The sequence below is a fragment of the Sturnira hondurensis genome, unplaced genomic scaffold, assembly GCF_014824575.4.
Source record: "Sturnira hondurensis isolate 20B ecotype Veracruz unplaced genomic scaffold, ASM1482457v3 Scaffold0013381, whole genome shotgun sequence".
NCBI classification, from domain to species: Eukaryota; Metazoa; Chordata; class Mammalia; order Chiroptera; family Phyllostomidae; genus Sturnira; species Sturnira hondurensis.
The window spans coordinates 665,770-677,940 of record NW_028086012.1 but is presented as its reverse complement, the minus strand read 5'-3'; the positions used below and the strand labels follow the sequence as shown (position 1 = coordinate 677,940).

The 12,171-nt window shown below is 33.9% G+C and overlaps 1 protein-coding gene across 3 annotated transcripts in view; it reads left to right on the top strand.

Annotated features, from left to right (window-relative positions):
* ZMYM4 (zinc finger MYM-type containing 4) overlaps positions 1-12,171 on the top strand; it is a 142,837-nt gene that overhangs the window by 104,562 nt on the left and 26,104 nt on the right. For all 3 annotated transcript variants that reach the window (XM_037061459.1, XM_037061458.1, XM_037061460.1), the window contains exons 10-20: positions 1,107-1,257; positions 1,976-2,091; positions 2,779-3,054; positions 3,203-3,353; positions 4,103-4,275; positions 4,826-4,976; positions 5,532-5,672; positions 6,003-6,040; positions 6,918-7,062; positions 9,479-9,597; positions 10,520-10,691. In XM_037061459.1, the coding sequence (XP_036917354.1) occupies positions 1,107-1,257; positions 1,976-2,091; positions 2,779-3,054; positions 3,203-3,353; positions 4,103-4,275; positions 4,826-4,976; positions 5,532-5,672; positions 6,003-6,040; positions 6,918-7,062; positions 9,479-9,597; positions 10,520-10,691 (1,633 nt within the window). The remainder of the gene's footprint in view (positions 1-1,106; positions 1,258-1,975; positions 2,092-2,778; positions 3,055-3,202; positions 3,354-4,102; positions 4,276-4,825; positions 4,977-5,531; positions 5,673-6,002; positions 6,041-6,917; positions 7,063-9,478; positions 9,598-10,519; positions 10,692-12,171) is intronic.

Here is a 12,171-nt window from a genome sequence, read left to right as displayed (position 1 = left end):
GAATTGAAAGAACTTTTTACATTTTAAATTTTACAGTGGCTTCCTGTTTGAGTGCATTTGCTGATAATTCTTTCCCAAGAATAGTGAATTTTTGTACAGTCAACCAACATTTGTGAATTTGATAATGTTGATTGGGAAATTTTATTTAAATTGTTCTTAAAACTTTTCATTGGTTCTGGAATTTTAAACATACATCATTCCCATTTATTTCTGATTAATATACAAACACACCAAAAGGGCTTAGCTTCCTTTAGGAACTTCTTGTTTTTGCTCTCAAAAAAACCAACAATATCTTCGTATGTTTTATCTTTTTTTCAGATGTTTTTCTGATATTGTATCAAGTACTAAAACTTACTTGGATTCAATATTGTACAAGAGAAGGTGCAATAGGGTGAAACATCTTAATTTTAAATTATTTTATTACAATTTAGTCAATACCTGTTAAATTTCTCACATTATTACATACTGTAGTATAGACAAATTGGATTTAGAAGTAAAGCAGATTTCAGATTGTTTCCTAGACCTTTTCTTTTTTTTAAAGATTTCATTTATTTATTTATCTTTAGAGGGGAAGGAGAGGGAGAGAAACATCAATGTATGGTTGCCTTTCGTACGTCCCCTGCTGGGAGTTGGCCTGCAGGGAACCGGCCTGCAACCCAGGCATGTGCCCTGACTGGGAATCGAACCGCGATCCTCTGGTTCGCAGGCCCGCGCTCAATCCACTGAGCTACACCAGCCAGGGCCCTAGACCTTTTCTTCAAATAGAGTTTTACTTTGGGGAAAGCAGTTAAACTCCTAAGAGTCCATTTTCTTGTCTGTAAAAGGGTAATATACTACCTATGTTACTGGGATGTTTTTAGTTTTATATTAGGTAAGGATGCTCTCTCATTCTTACATATTTTATACCTGATACATTATATAATACACAAAATCAGATATATGTGTGTACTCAGTCTCTTTGTAAAATTTATCTGAGGAATGTAGTCATAAAAATTTGAAAGCTACTAATTTAAAATATTTCAACAATGTTAAGTATAAACACTTGAAAGAATTATTCTTTTACTTATAGTTTAGTGAAAAATGAATGTTGTTTCTTCTCTTAATAGAAATCAGCCAAAATTACACCATGTGCACTTTGCAAGTCATTGAGATCCTCAGCAGAAATGATTGAAAATACCAATAGCTTGGGAAAGACAGAGCTTTTCTGTTCTGTTAATTGCTTATCTGCTTACAGAGTTAAAATGGTTACTTCTGCAGGTAATACTGGTTTTGGAAACTCTATGAATATAATCATTGGAAAAAGTTTATGGTTTTTTCTTTGTTTTCCTTTAAAGGTAATCTTTTGAAAAAGATTTTACTTATTTATTTTTAGAGAGAGGGGAAAGGAGGCAGAAAGAGATGGAGAGAAACAATGTGTGGTTGCCTCTTGAGCAACCCCTACTGACCCACAACTCAGGCATGTGCCCTGACTGGGAATCGAACCAGTGACCCTTTGGATTGCAGACTGGCACTCAGTCTACTGAGCCACACCAGCCAGGGCTGTTGCTTTTTGTACAGGTTTTTGACCAAATTTAGTTGACTTTTTGAGGCAAATTTTAAATGTTTCAGATCTGAGTTGTAAAATATCACCTATAACCTGATTGTTTATTTTATGTTTGTTTACTTGCTTGCTTACTAGTGTATTTGTCCTTACCAAAATAATTTTATATGGCTTCTTCAGTGTATGTTTTTTAACCACACCTGATTTATTTCGAGACTTATTTATCTTACAGTTTCCAGGTAGACTGACAACTTAAAGATATATTTTTGATGTTGAGTTAGTTTCTGTGTGTATGTGATATGATCAAGTGTAGTTTCATTTCCTGCAACTTGACCTGTGAATTTTCATTATCTTTTATAATATTTATTTGTCTTGTGATACATTTGTGTTCCCTTGGGTATATTACTCATTACTTTTTTATTTTGATTTGTTAAGGTGTACAAGTTCAGTGTAACAGTTGCAAAACTTCTGCAATCCCTCAGTATCACCTAGCCATGTCAGATGGAAGTATACGCAACTTCTGCAGCTACAGTTGTGTGGTAGCTTTCCAGGTATGGCTTCAGGAATCTTTCCCCAGTTAATGAATCACCTGTAGTAGTAATGTGAACTTATTAGGTATTTGCTAGTGCCTGGATTACTTAAATTTCTATCTCAGTTCTATTAAACTTGAATTCTTTGGTTCATCCTCTGTTTGGAGGTATGTCATGTAATTGCCCTCTGTAAAATTAAATGGTATTATTATTACCTAGATGAGCAGTTTTCAGCTGGTGTGTCACAATAATAATTAAAACATGTAATACCTGACTATTTATTTAGTCAAGGGCACTGACTTCTTTTTCTTTAGATTGTCAAATAAAAAAATGACAACAACCAACAATGTCAATAGCCATCTAGGGTGAATGAGTCAAATTATACCTTTTTTTTGGTCAGATCAGCAAAAAATATATTTTTTGGTGTACTGCAGAATTTTAGTAATCAGTTTATGTGTGCCATGACATGAAAAAGGTTGAAAATTGCTGACCTAGGTTGTCTGTTGGGAGGATATTATTTTTTAAGATTATTAGTTAAATTATTATTTTTTGGTTATAAATGATACTCCCCCCATTCAAGTATAAGCCGCTCAAAGGCAGGGATTTTTGCTTGTTCACAAATATATCTTAGGTGTCTAGAAGTATGCTTGGTATACTTAGTATTTCCTTGTTTAAACATATGATGAGATTGATTTTTTTCTCCTCCAGAATTTATTTAACAAACCAGCAGGAATGAATTCTTCAGTAGTGCCCTTGTCTCAGGGGCAGGTAATTGTAAGCATCCCTAGAGGTTCAACAGTGTCAGCAGGAGGAGGTAACACCTCTGCTGTTTCTCCCACCTCCATCAATAGCTCTGCTTCAGCTGGTCTCCAGCGCCTTGCTGCCCAATCTCAGCATGTTGGGTTTGCACGAAGTGTTGTAAAACTTAAGTGTCAGCACTGTAATCGTCTATTTGGCACAAAACCGGAGCTTCTTGACTATAAGGTAAATTCTAGGGTTGTGATAAAGGACTTGAGTATAAAACTAGTCTGTCTGTAAAATTGTTTCTGGCTTTTTATTTCTCAAAATTACACTATTTGTTTTGAAAGTAAGATAAATGCTTAATTGATACTTAGTGATTATTTCTTTGCAGGGTAAAATGTTTCAGTTCTGTGGCAAGAATTGTTCTGATGAATATAAGAAAATAAACCATGTAATGGCAATGTGTGAATATTGTAAAATTGAGAAAATTGTAAAGGAGACCGTAAGATTCTCGGGTGCTGACAAGTCATTCTGTAGTGAAGGTAAAGAGATTATCATACCTACTGAGCATGTTGGTTGTTTCAAAAGTAGTTCCTGATTTAAGCTGTTAGTATGTAAATTTATCTATTTTATCTGCTCTGTTATTGTATACCATGAAACCCTTTTTGTTTTGTTTATACTTGGTTCCATTTTTAAATATAATCTGCATATCATGTAAATGCTAAAATGAAGGAAAAGATTCTCAGAAGATGGTGGTAATGTGAGAAACCTAATGTATTAGGTTGACAAGGATCTTTTAGTTTTAGCGATTCTAAAGGGAACTCCTTAAATTTGGTAGCATCCTAAGATTATACTACTTCTATTGTTTTAAACAGCCATATATTTCTGAATATGAATAATCTGAATTTAGAAATCAATATGAGGTAGACTTTCTAATTTACTTAAGTGAATATCCTGTATGTTTACAATGTTTTGTTTTATTCTAAAACTACAGGAGATTAGCCTGTTAGACTAGTAGATCTCAGACCTTTTGACCACAACACACACAAAAAAGTAGTACATTTTATATTGCAATATCACATACCCAAATAAAAGATTAACTAAATAAATTTTACTATATGTGGTGCACTATAATATTTCTTAAATGATAGCATTGATCCTCATTGTTGGTCTCTTGATCTAATTGGTGAGGATTCAAGTGTGGAAACTTTGTTGTAGGGCATTTAAATTAAAGATGGAGATACTTAATATTTCTGCCTAATGTTGGTTTTATCTTTCCTGATTTTTTTAGGTTGCAAATTGCTTTATAAACATGACTTGGCAAAACTTTGGGGAAATCACTGTAAAATGTGCAGTTATTGTTTACAGACATCTCCCAAATTGGTACAGAATAACCTGGGGGGAAAGGTGGAAGAGTTCTGCTGTGAAGAATGCATGTCCAAGTACACAGTTCTGTTCTATCAGGTAAAGAGAACTCACATTTGTGGGTTTTTCAAGTTAGGGCATACATTATTCCCTTGTTTTATTCTTTGTTGAAGTATGAGGGACAGTTTAATCATTTAAACTTTTAAGATTAAATATATTATGTTTTCCAGCATTAAAATAAGATTTTGGAAGACTTTAATGTCACTGAAGTTATATTTCTTTTGTTTTATAATTTTCTTGAAGAAGACATGACAGTCTTATGACATTAAAGTATTTAAAATTATAATTTTATGCATTAGTTATTTAACTAAAATGAATTTGTCTTCTGAAGTCTTTGAGGAAGGTACATCTTTCATTTTGCTTTGTTTTTAATTACTGTTTATTGGCATGACTAAAATATGACTTTTATGTTTAGTATAAAATCATTGATAGATAAATATTTTTACCACCTTAGGATAGTTAACCTTCATTTTTGTGACCTAAATTCTAATTTAATTTTCTCACTTGTTATATGTATCTTGATTTTATTCCATCAAGGCCACAGGTAACTTTTTTCTTACTCTTTTACTGTCTTCTGTTTCTTTTTCAGATGGCCAAATGTGATGGTTGTAAGCGACAGGGTAAACTTAGTGAGTCCTTAAAATGGCGAGGAGAAATGAAACATTTCTGTAACCTGCTTTGTATCTTGATGTTCTGTAATCAGCAAAGTATGTGTGACCCACCTTCACAAAACAATACAGGTAGAATTAAACTTTAGTCTTTGATTGGTGTAGGGAACTAACTACTTCTACAGATTGGGAATGTTAAACAATTGTCAGTAATGTCATGAAACATAAATTTTGTTCTATTCATATGACATTAGCATTTAGATTCCTTTTTATTTTACACCCGAGATTAAAGCCCAGTAAACATGAGATATTTTTACTTTTCTCTGAGTGTATTGAAACAACTTCCTTAAGAACTTTATGGGAAGGAATGGCAGTTAACATTGTTATTGGGTATATATACCTTGACTCCCTTAAAAATGGATTTGAGACTATAAAAAGGACATACAGTCTAAGTCACATGGCCTCTTAAAACATCATCTGCATAGTTATGCAAGAAAAAGTTTATGGGATACCTTTTAGTTTCACTAATTAAAAAATAGAAAAAACCTTGTTAGTCCTGAAGTGATTCTGCTTCAACAGAATTTACTCTAACTTAAAAGCATTATTTAACTTCCTTGAGATAATTGGGTTTTATGGATATACCAATAAATTACATGAGATTTTAAAATTTTTGTTTATTTTAATCAGCAAGTATTTCCATGATGTCAGCTGCTTCAGCTGGGCCCCCATCACTAAGAAAAGATTCAACTCCAGTTATAGCTAATGTAGTCTCATTAGCAAGTGCTCCTGCTGCTCAGCCCACAGTGAATTCTAACAGCGTTTTACAAGGTATGGCTTGATTTGAAAGTATTTATGTAGCCTTTTTTGAGGTGAATATAGTGGTTCTCTATCTTTTTACTATCAGTGATCATTATTATATATTTGATGCATTCATATTAGGAATGGTGGCTCACTGTGGGCTGCTAGGGCATTAGTATTTTCATAATTTTCAGATCTTTTTTCTCATATTATACTTTAGATTCTAGTCTTTCCCTGCATTGAATTAAGATAATATGTGTTTCTATTATGAGAGACTTGGTGCTTATTATCTGATAATTAGCTTTTAATGCTAATGTTTGATTGTATAAGATCCTAAATATATATTTTAACTTGTATCAGGTGCAGTTCCAACAGTAACAGCGAAAATCATTGGGGATGTAAGTTTTTTTTTATTGGTATTGCCACTGTATTTATTTTCCATTATGTCATGTGAATGTGTCTAAGCTACTTTGCCCTTTTTTATTCTTTATTATATAAAATAAATTTCATGAGCTCATTTAATCTTTGTTCAGGGACAGGATTTTCTGGTTATTTGATTAGGTCTTTTATATACTTTAATTTTTTTGAATGCTTGCTATCTGTGTAGTTACTGAAGGTTTTTTTTTAACTATCGGTAATTTAGGCATAAAAGGTTTTGGAAGCATTTGTAATGTAGTCAGATTGTCAATAAGATATTTATAAAATGTAGTTTGTTTTCTGTCTGCTGCAGGTTATGCTGTAATTAAGCATTTTCTTAATAATTTTTGCTTTTCTCTTAAAATAAAAAAATATTGAGAAAAAATTATGACTAAAACAATGGCATTTCTAAAGTGTTTCCTGGTCTCTGGAATAACATTTGTATCATTTTTTTTCAAGTCCTAAGGTGATCATAAGTGATTCTGTTATTTCTGGTTATCTTGAAACTAAGGTTTAAAAGACTTAGTCAAGTAGAGAAGTATTGTAGTTCTCATTTTAAACATGGCCAGCTTTGTACTTGATCCACAGTTGCTTACAGTAGAAATTGGATTTTTCTTGGTAAACAGAACTGATAATTAGATATATTTAGAATCAGTATGTTATCAAAATATTCCTGTATTGCTATTTTACAAATATTATATTCATTAAATACTGGAATACTTATGTTCTAGGTCTTCTGTGTAATTCCAGTATAATTTCTTTAGAAATTATAGTATTTTCTATAATTATAATAACCTTTTGAAAACCCCTTTGGTTTATTTAGTTTATTGTTTATCTTTGATTTTTGTTTTTAACTAGGCAAGTACACAGACAGATGCCCTGAAACTACCACCTTCCCAGCCTTCAAGACTTTTGAAGAATAAAGCTTTATTGTGCAAACCCATCACACAGACTAAAGCCACCTCATGCAAACCACATACCCAAAACAAAGAATGCCAGACAGGTATATTTGTTGTACTTTGTTCATTTAGTTTGTTTTAGGAGAAAGGAATGTGGGATCTGCCTGTATTAGTTGAGCGCCTACTATCTCCTAGACAGTGTGGTTGATTGCTTATATACATTGTTCAATTTAGTTCTCAAAACGTCCCTGTGAGTTATTTTCACCACCTGAGACTTAAGAAGTTATGAAAAAGAGAAGATAGTTAATTGATCATTACACACCATGAACACTTCATTTAATTTCCTTATTAATGACAGTGTGATATTGTGGAGTAAGTATAAACTTCAAAAGTATATAGACACAGTCTTAATTAAGAGGAACTATTGTTTTACCCTTGGGTCTGAACTCTGAACTCTTCCATATTCTGTTTCAAATAAAATCAATTTCTTTGAAGAGATCTTCAGGGCTTCTTTTCTTATGAACTACCTCTCCCCACTCCTCCAGCCCACCACACCTTTGACCTGGCATAGTCTCTGAGGCAGTTCTTTGAATGCTGGGCAACATGCTAGTCTCCAGTCTTCTCAGCTTGCCTCTCCCAGCATGGAGTCTGCCTTGTAAATGATCTGTGATGAAGATGATTTGGACCCCACTATTCTCAGCTTGCTGTTTCTGTAATAGGGCCTCTGCCTTATGTGTGGGAACTGGGTAGAGTAAGGGGATCATTTAGCTTATCATCTGCACTCACCAGGAAATTAACCTCTTAAACTTGTATTTGGAGAAGATAAGAAATGAAGGTGGGCTGCCCCTCCTGGTGAGATACAGTAATTCTTGATTGGGAGCTGACTCTGAAGAGAAGCCATTCTTCCTGACCACACCTACCCAGAGTGCAGTTTCTGTCCATTGAACTGGCTGAGTAGTTGGGGAATAAAGCACGTGGTGGATCAGCTGTCACGGACTCCCACTGTTCTTAACTGTATTTTAGTAGGTTTTTCTGAATAAATGTTTCTCTGTTTGCTGTATGCCCTAAGGACAATTTCCACATAATTTAAATGGTTGTTTTTAACAGTTTCTACCAGCTCTGCTTGTTTCACTAGGGAATTAGTCTGTGGAGCTCCTCCTGCTACCAGGTGAAAGCCCCAGAATTTTAAACTATAAAGGAATCCTAAATTCCTAGATCTAGAAGGTTATATTCTGTATGCCAGTGTTTCTTAAACATTAATATGCTCATTAATTACTTGGGGATTTTACTATGTATCTGATTCAGTGGGTCCTAAGGCTTTACATTTCTCACAAGCTCCGGTGTTATGTTGGTACTGCTGGCCCATGGACAATAGTGGGTAGCAAGGCTATAATATAAAGGACCTAGTGCCATGTGTTTATTGTATCAGCATTGACCTACTTTGTAATATGTAGGTTGGCTATCAGACATCTCTCTTCTGGTACCTTTTTTATATCTACTACACCAAAATAAAATTGACCCTTTATTATATCCTACCTCTAACCCTAGTCAGATTATTAGCTAATCACTTTTTGTGACTAGCATTACTTTTCTCCAACATTAATGGTTTTGTGGTTATCTGGCATGTTTTACTGGTACATAGAAAGGGACTCTCTAGATACTTGTTAAATGATTGAATGAATCCTCCACCCTTCCCACTTTTTTCCTACTTATATTTGAATCAATTTCCAAGTTCTATATTCTTTTTTGTAGATACCGCACTCCCCCATAGTTTAGGCTTTTACCGTGTTAGCCCTACATTTTGAAATTGCCTCCTCCTTTTACACTTTATATACTTTTATTCTGTCCTAAGATGGCAGCCAAATTAATCCTTTTTAATGCTTTTTTCATTACATTATTCTCTGCTAAAGAATCTGTAGAAGCTCCCCATTGTCTAATAGAAATTATTTATCCTCACAAAAATGGACCTTCTACCTATTCAGTCTGCTCTTTAACATACTTATTCATATTAACAGCTTTCCATACCCCTCATCCAAGATCACTGCTCCAGTCCTTCATTCATCCAAACTTTATCTTTCATTAATTTTACCCTCTTATCATTGATAATCATTGTCTTACCTACTTTTTTGTGAATGGTTTGCTATACTCAGACCATTCTTTTCTGTGAACTCTTAGTATCATAGGTTCTCTTTTTTTTTTTTAGATTTTATTTCTATTTTTTAGAGAGAGAGAGTAAGAGAAGGAGAAAGAAAGGGAGAGAAACATCATCCTACAAGAGAAACATGGATCAGTTGCCTCTTCCATGCTGCCAGTCGGGGGGATGGCCAGCAACCCAGGCATGTGCCCTGACTGGGAATCGAACTACTGACTTTTCAGTTCCCAGGCTGACACTCAGTCCACTGAACCACACCAGCCAGGACTGATTGAAGTTCTTTTGAACTATAAATCTCTGTATGCTTTTAAAAAAAGTCTATTATAATGTTTCTCATCCTCTTTGTTTTTGTGATTTTTTTTTATTAGAAGACACTCTAAGCCCACCCCAGATTATTGTGGTGCCAGTTCCTGTACCAGTGTTTGTGCCCATACCTCTTCACCTGTATACTCAGTATGCACCAGTCCCATTTGGAATTCCAGTTCCAGTGAGTAATCACATAGAAACTAAGATTGACTTAGTGCACATTTTCCTCAATTAAAATTTTACAGTTTTATAAAAAATTTCACTTGTTGACAAAGTATACCTGATTCTGGTTGGCAATTATTGTACTAGTATTTGATTTAATATATAATATATATAGGACTTCTTCTATTTGTACCCTGCATTCTGAAAGAAGGCTATTAGGTTGCTTTTTTATAATGTTTCATACAACAGTAAGATGACTCAGAAAAAGATCAGAAACTGTGTGTGTGTGTGTTGAACATTAGATTCTAGAAAGGGTAGAAGGATGAATACTGTGATTTACATGACTCTTTTTATTAAAAAATGTATTGATTATTTTATTGGAAAAGTATTTTTTCCTTAGCACTGAATTCTTAAGGTTAACAGCTATATTAAAATGTTAAGCAAGAAATATAATCTAAAGCAAAACAATGGTGCATTATATAATTATCCTTTTGGAGAATTCAGAGACATTTTGTTTAGTTTGCAGGAAAGCATTTACTGACTTTTTATTTAGATGGCTGTATTCTTTTTTGTTTTTTGAGATTTTATTTATTTATCTTTAGAGGGGAAGGGAAGGAGAGAGGGAGAGAAACATCAGTGTATGGCTGCCTCTCGTGGGCCCCCTGCCAGGAACTGGCCCACAACCCAGGCATGCACCCCGACTGGGAATCGAACCGCGACCATCTGGCTCGCAGGCCTGCGCCCAATCCACTGAGCCACACCAGCCAGGGTTAGATGGCTGTATTCTTATAAAAACAACCTAGCAAGACTGTTTTCATTATCAGCATTAAAAATATCTCGGATCTGTTTGTTATTTTAGTACTTAAATCATCTCACAAACAGTACTTTAGGTGATGAACTTATTGTCAAAGAAAGCCTTCAGTCTATTCTTGCTCTTTCAGATGCCTGTCCCTATGCTTATTCCATCCTCAATGGATAATGAAGATAAAGCCACTGAGAGTATTGAAGACATTAAGGAAAAGCTTCCTTCACATCCATTTGAAGCTGATCTCCTTGAGATGGCAGAAATGATTGCAGAAGATGAAGAGAAGGAGAAAACTCTATCCCAGGGAGGTTGGTATAATTTTAAAGTAAAGAAAGAAAAAACACCCCTACACATTTTCAGGTAACTCAAGTAATTTAAGTATTGGGCCGTCAAGGTGTCTCTAAATGCTTTATTGTGCTTAAATACCAAGTCTGTGGTTTTGTTAAACTTGCTGATATCTCCGAAGACTCTAGTCTTTTTAATTAAGGAAACTAAGTACTGATATTCGATACAGTTTTTAGTGTTAATGATTTCAGAAAAACCTATAAATCCAAGTTTCATAATCATTTTCTATTTTATTTCTGTATTCAAGACACGATCCCCATATAAGAATTCCTGTTTTGTAATCACTAGCATGTTGGTAGAAGGATGGAACACTATTTGGCTCAAAGTAACCTATAGATAAATCCCATTCTATAAGTGTAGAATAACGATAACAATAGTTAACATTTATGTGCTAAGTATATTCTAGGCTTTTTCAAATACACTATAGACATTGCTGAATTTAATCATCACAACAACCCTGTGGGGGTTACCATTTACTCCAGATTCCTCACTTGGTAAACAGGATGTTTTACTTCCTATGCAATTGGGAAGTAAATAAACAGAAGTTGAATCCAGATGTGTCTGACTTCAAAGCAAATGATACATGATATTAATCAAAACTCAGTAATGTAGATTCCTGAAAGGTTTCTAGCTTTAATTAGCAGCTCCTTGATTTTTGGATATAAGCAGAGATATCATGATAAAAAGAGAGGGAAAATGAAATGGTGTTTAACATAGTTGAAATATATCAGTGACTTTTTATGAAGACCTTTTCATATATCATTGGTGAGCCAAGAAAATACTCCTTCCTGGCATTTTTTTTCAGTCACAATTTTTACAAAGATAACCACTGAGATTTGATTGTGCATAATAAATGGCAGGTAGTTTCTTTGAACACTAGCATTTGAAAACCTACTGTCAATTTTTCTGTTGTGTTGCCTAAGTTTTTAAATCATATGAATTCTGAGTGATTGGTGAAGTTTGTTACTCCAGTGTTTCTGGTCTCAGTTTGATCTTAGTATGTAGTTTCATACTCTGGCCCATTTATATGTGGATTTTAATGTTTTGAAATATTGTCCCTATGTTACAATAATCTTTTAACATTCTGATACTGTGTGTATTTTGGAAGTTCAGGCAATTCCTAACAATAAACCTTTTCTTAGATTGGCTTCTATGTTCACATTTATAGTTAACATCAAGTACTTCCTCAATATAAATATTGTTACTTGCCTTAGCAAACAATTGAATCAGACAGAAAAACTTTGAAAACTAAGTTTCAGTATAATTATAATCACTATAATGTAAAATCAAATAGTTTAAGGAGGCAACTTCCAGCCAAGATGGAGGCATAAGTAGATACACTGTGCCTCCTTGCACAACCAAAAGAAGGACAACAATCAATTTAAAAATAAAAAACAAACAGAACTGCCAGAATATTGAACTGTATTGAAGTCTGACAACCAA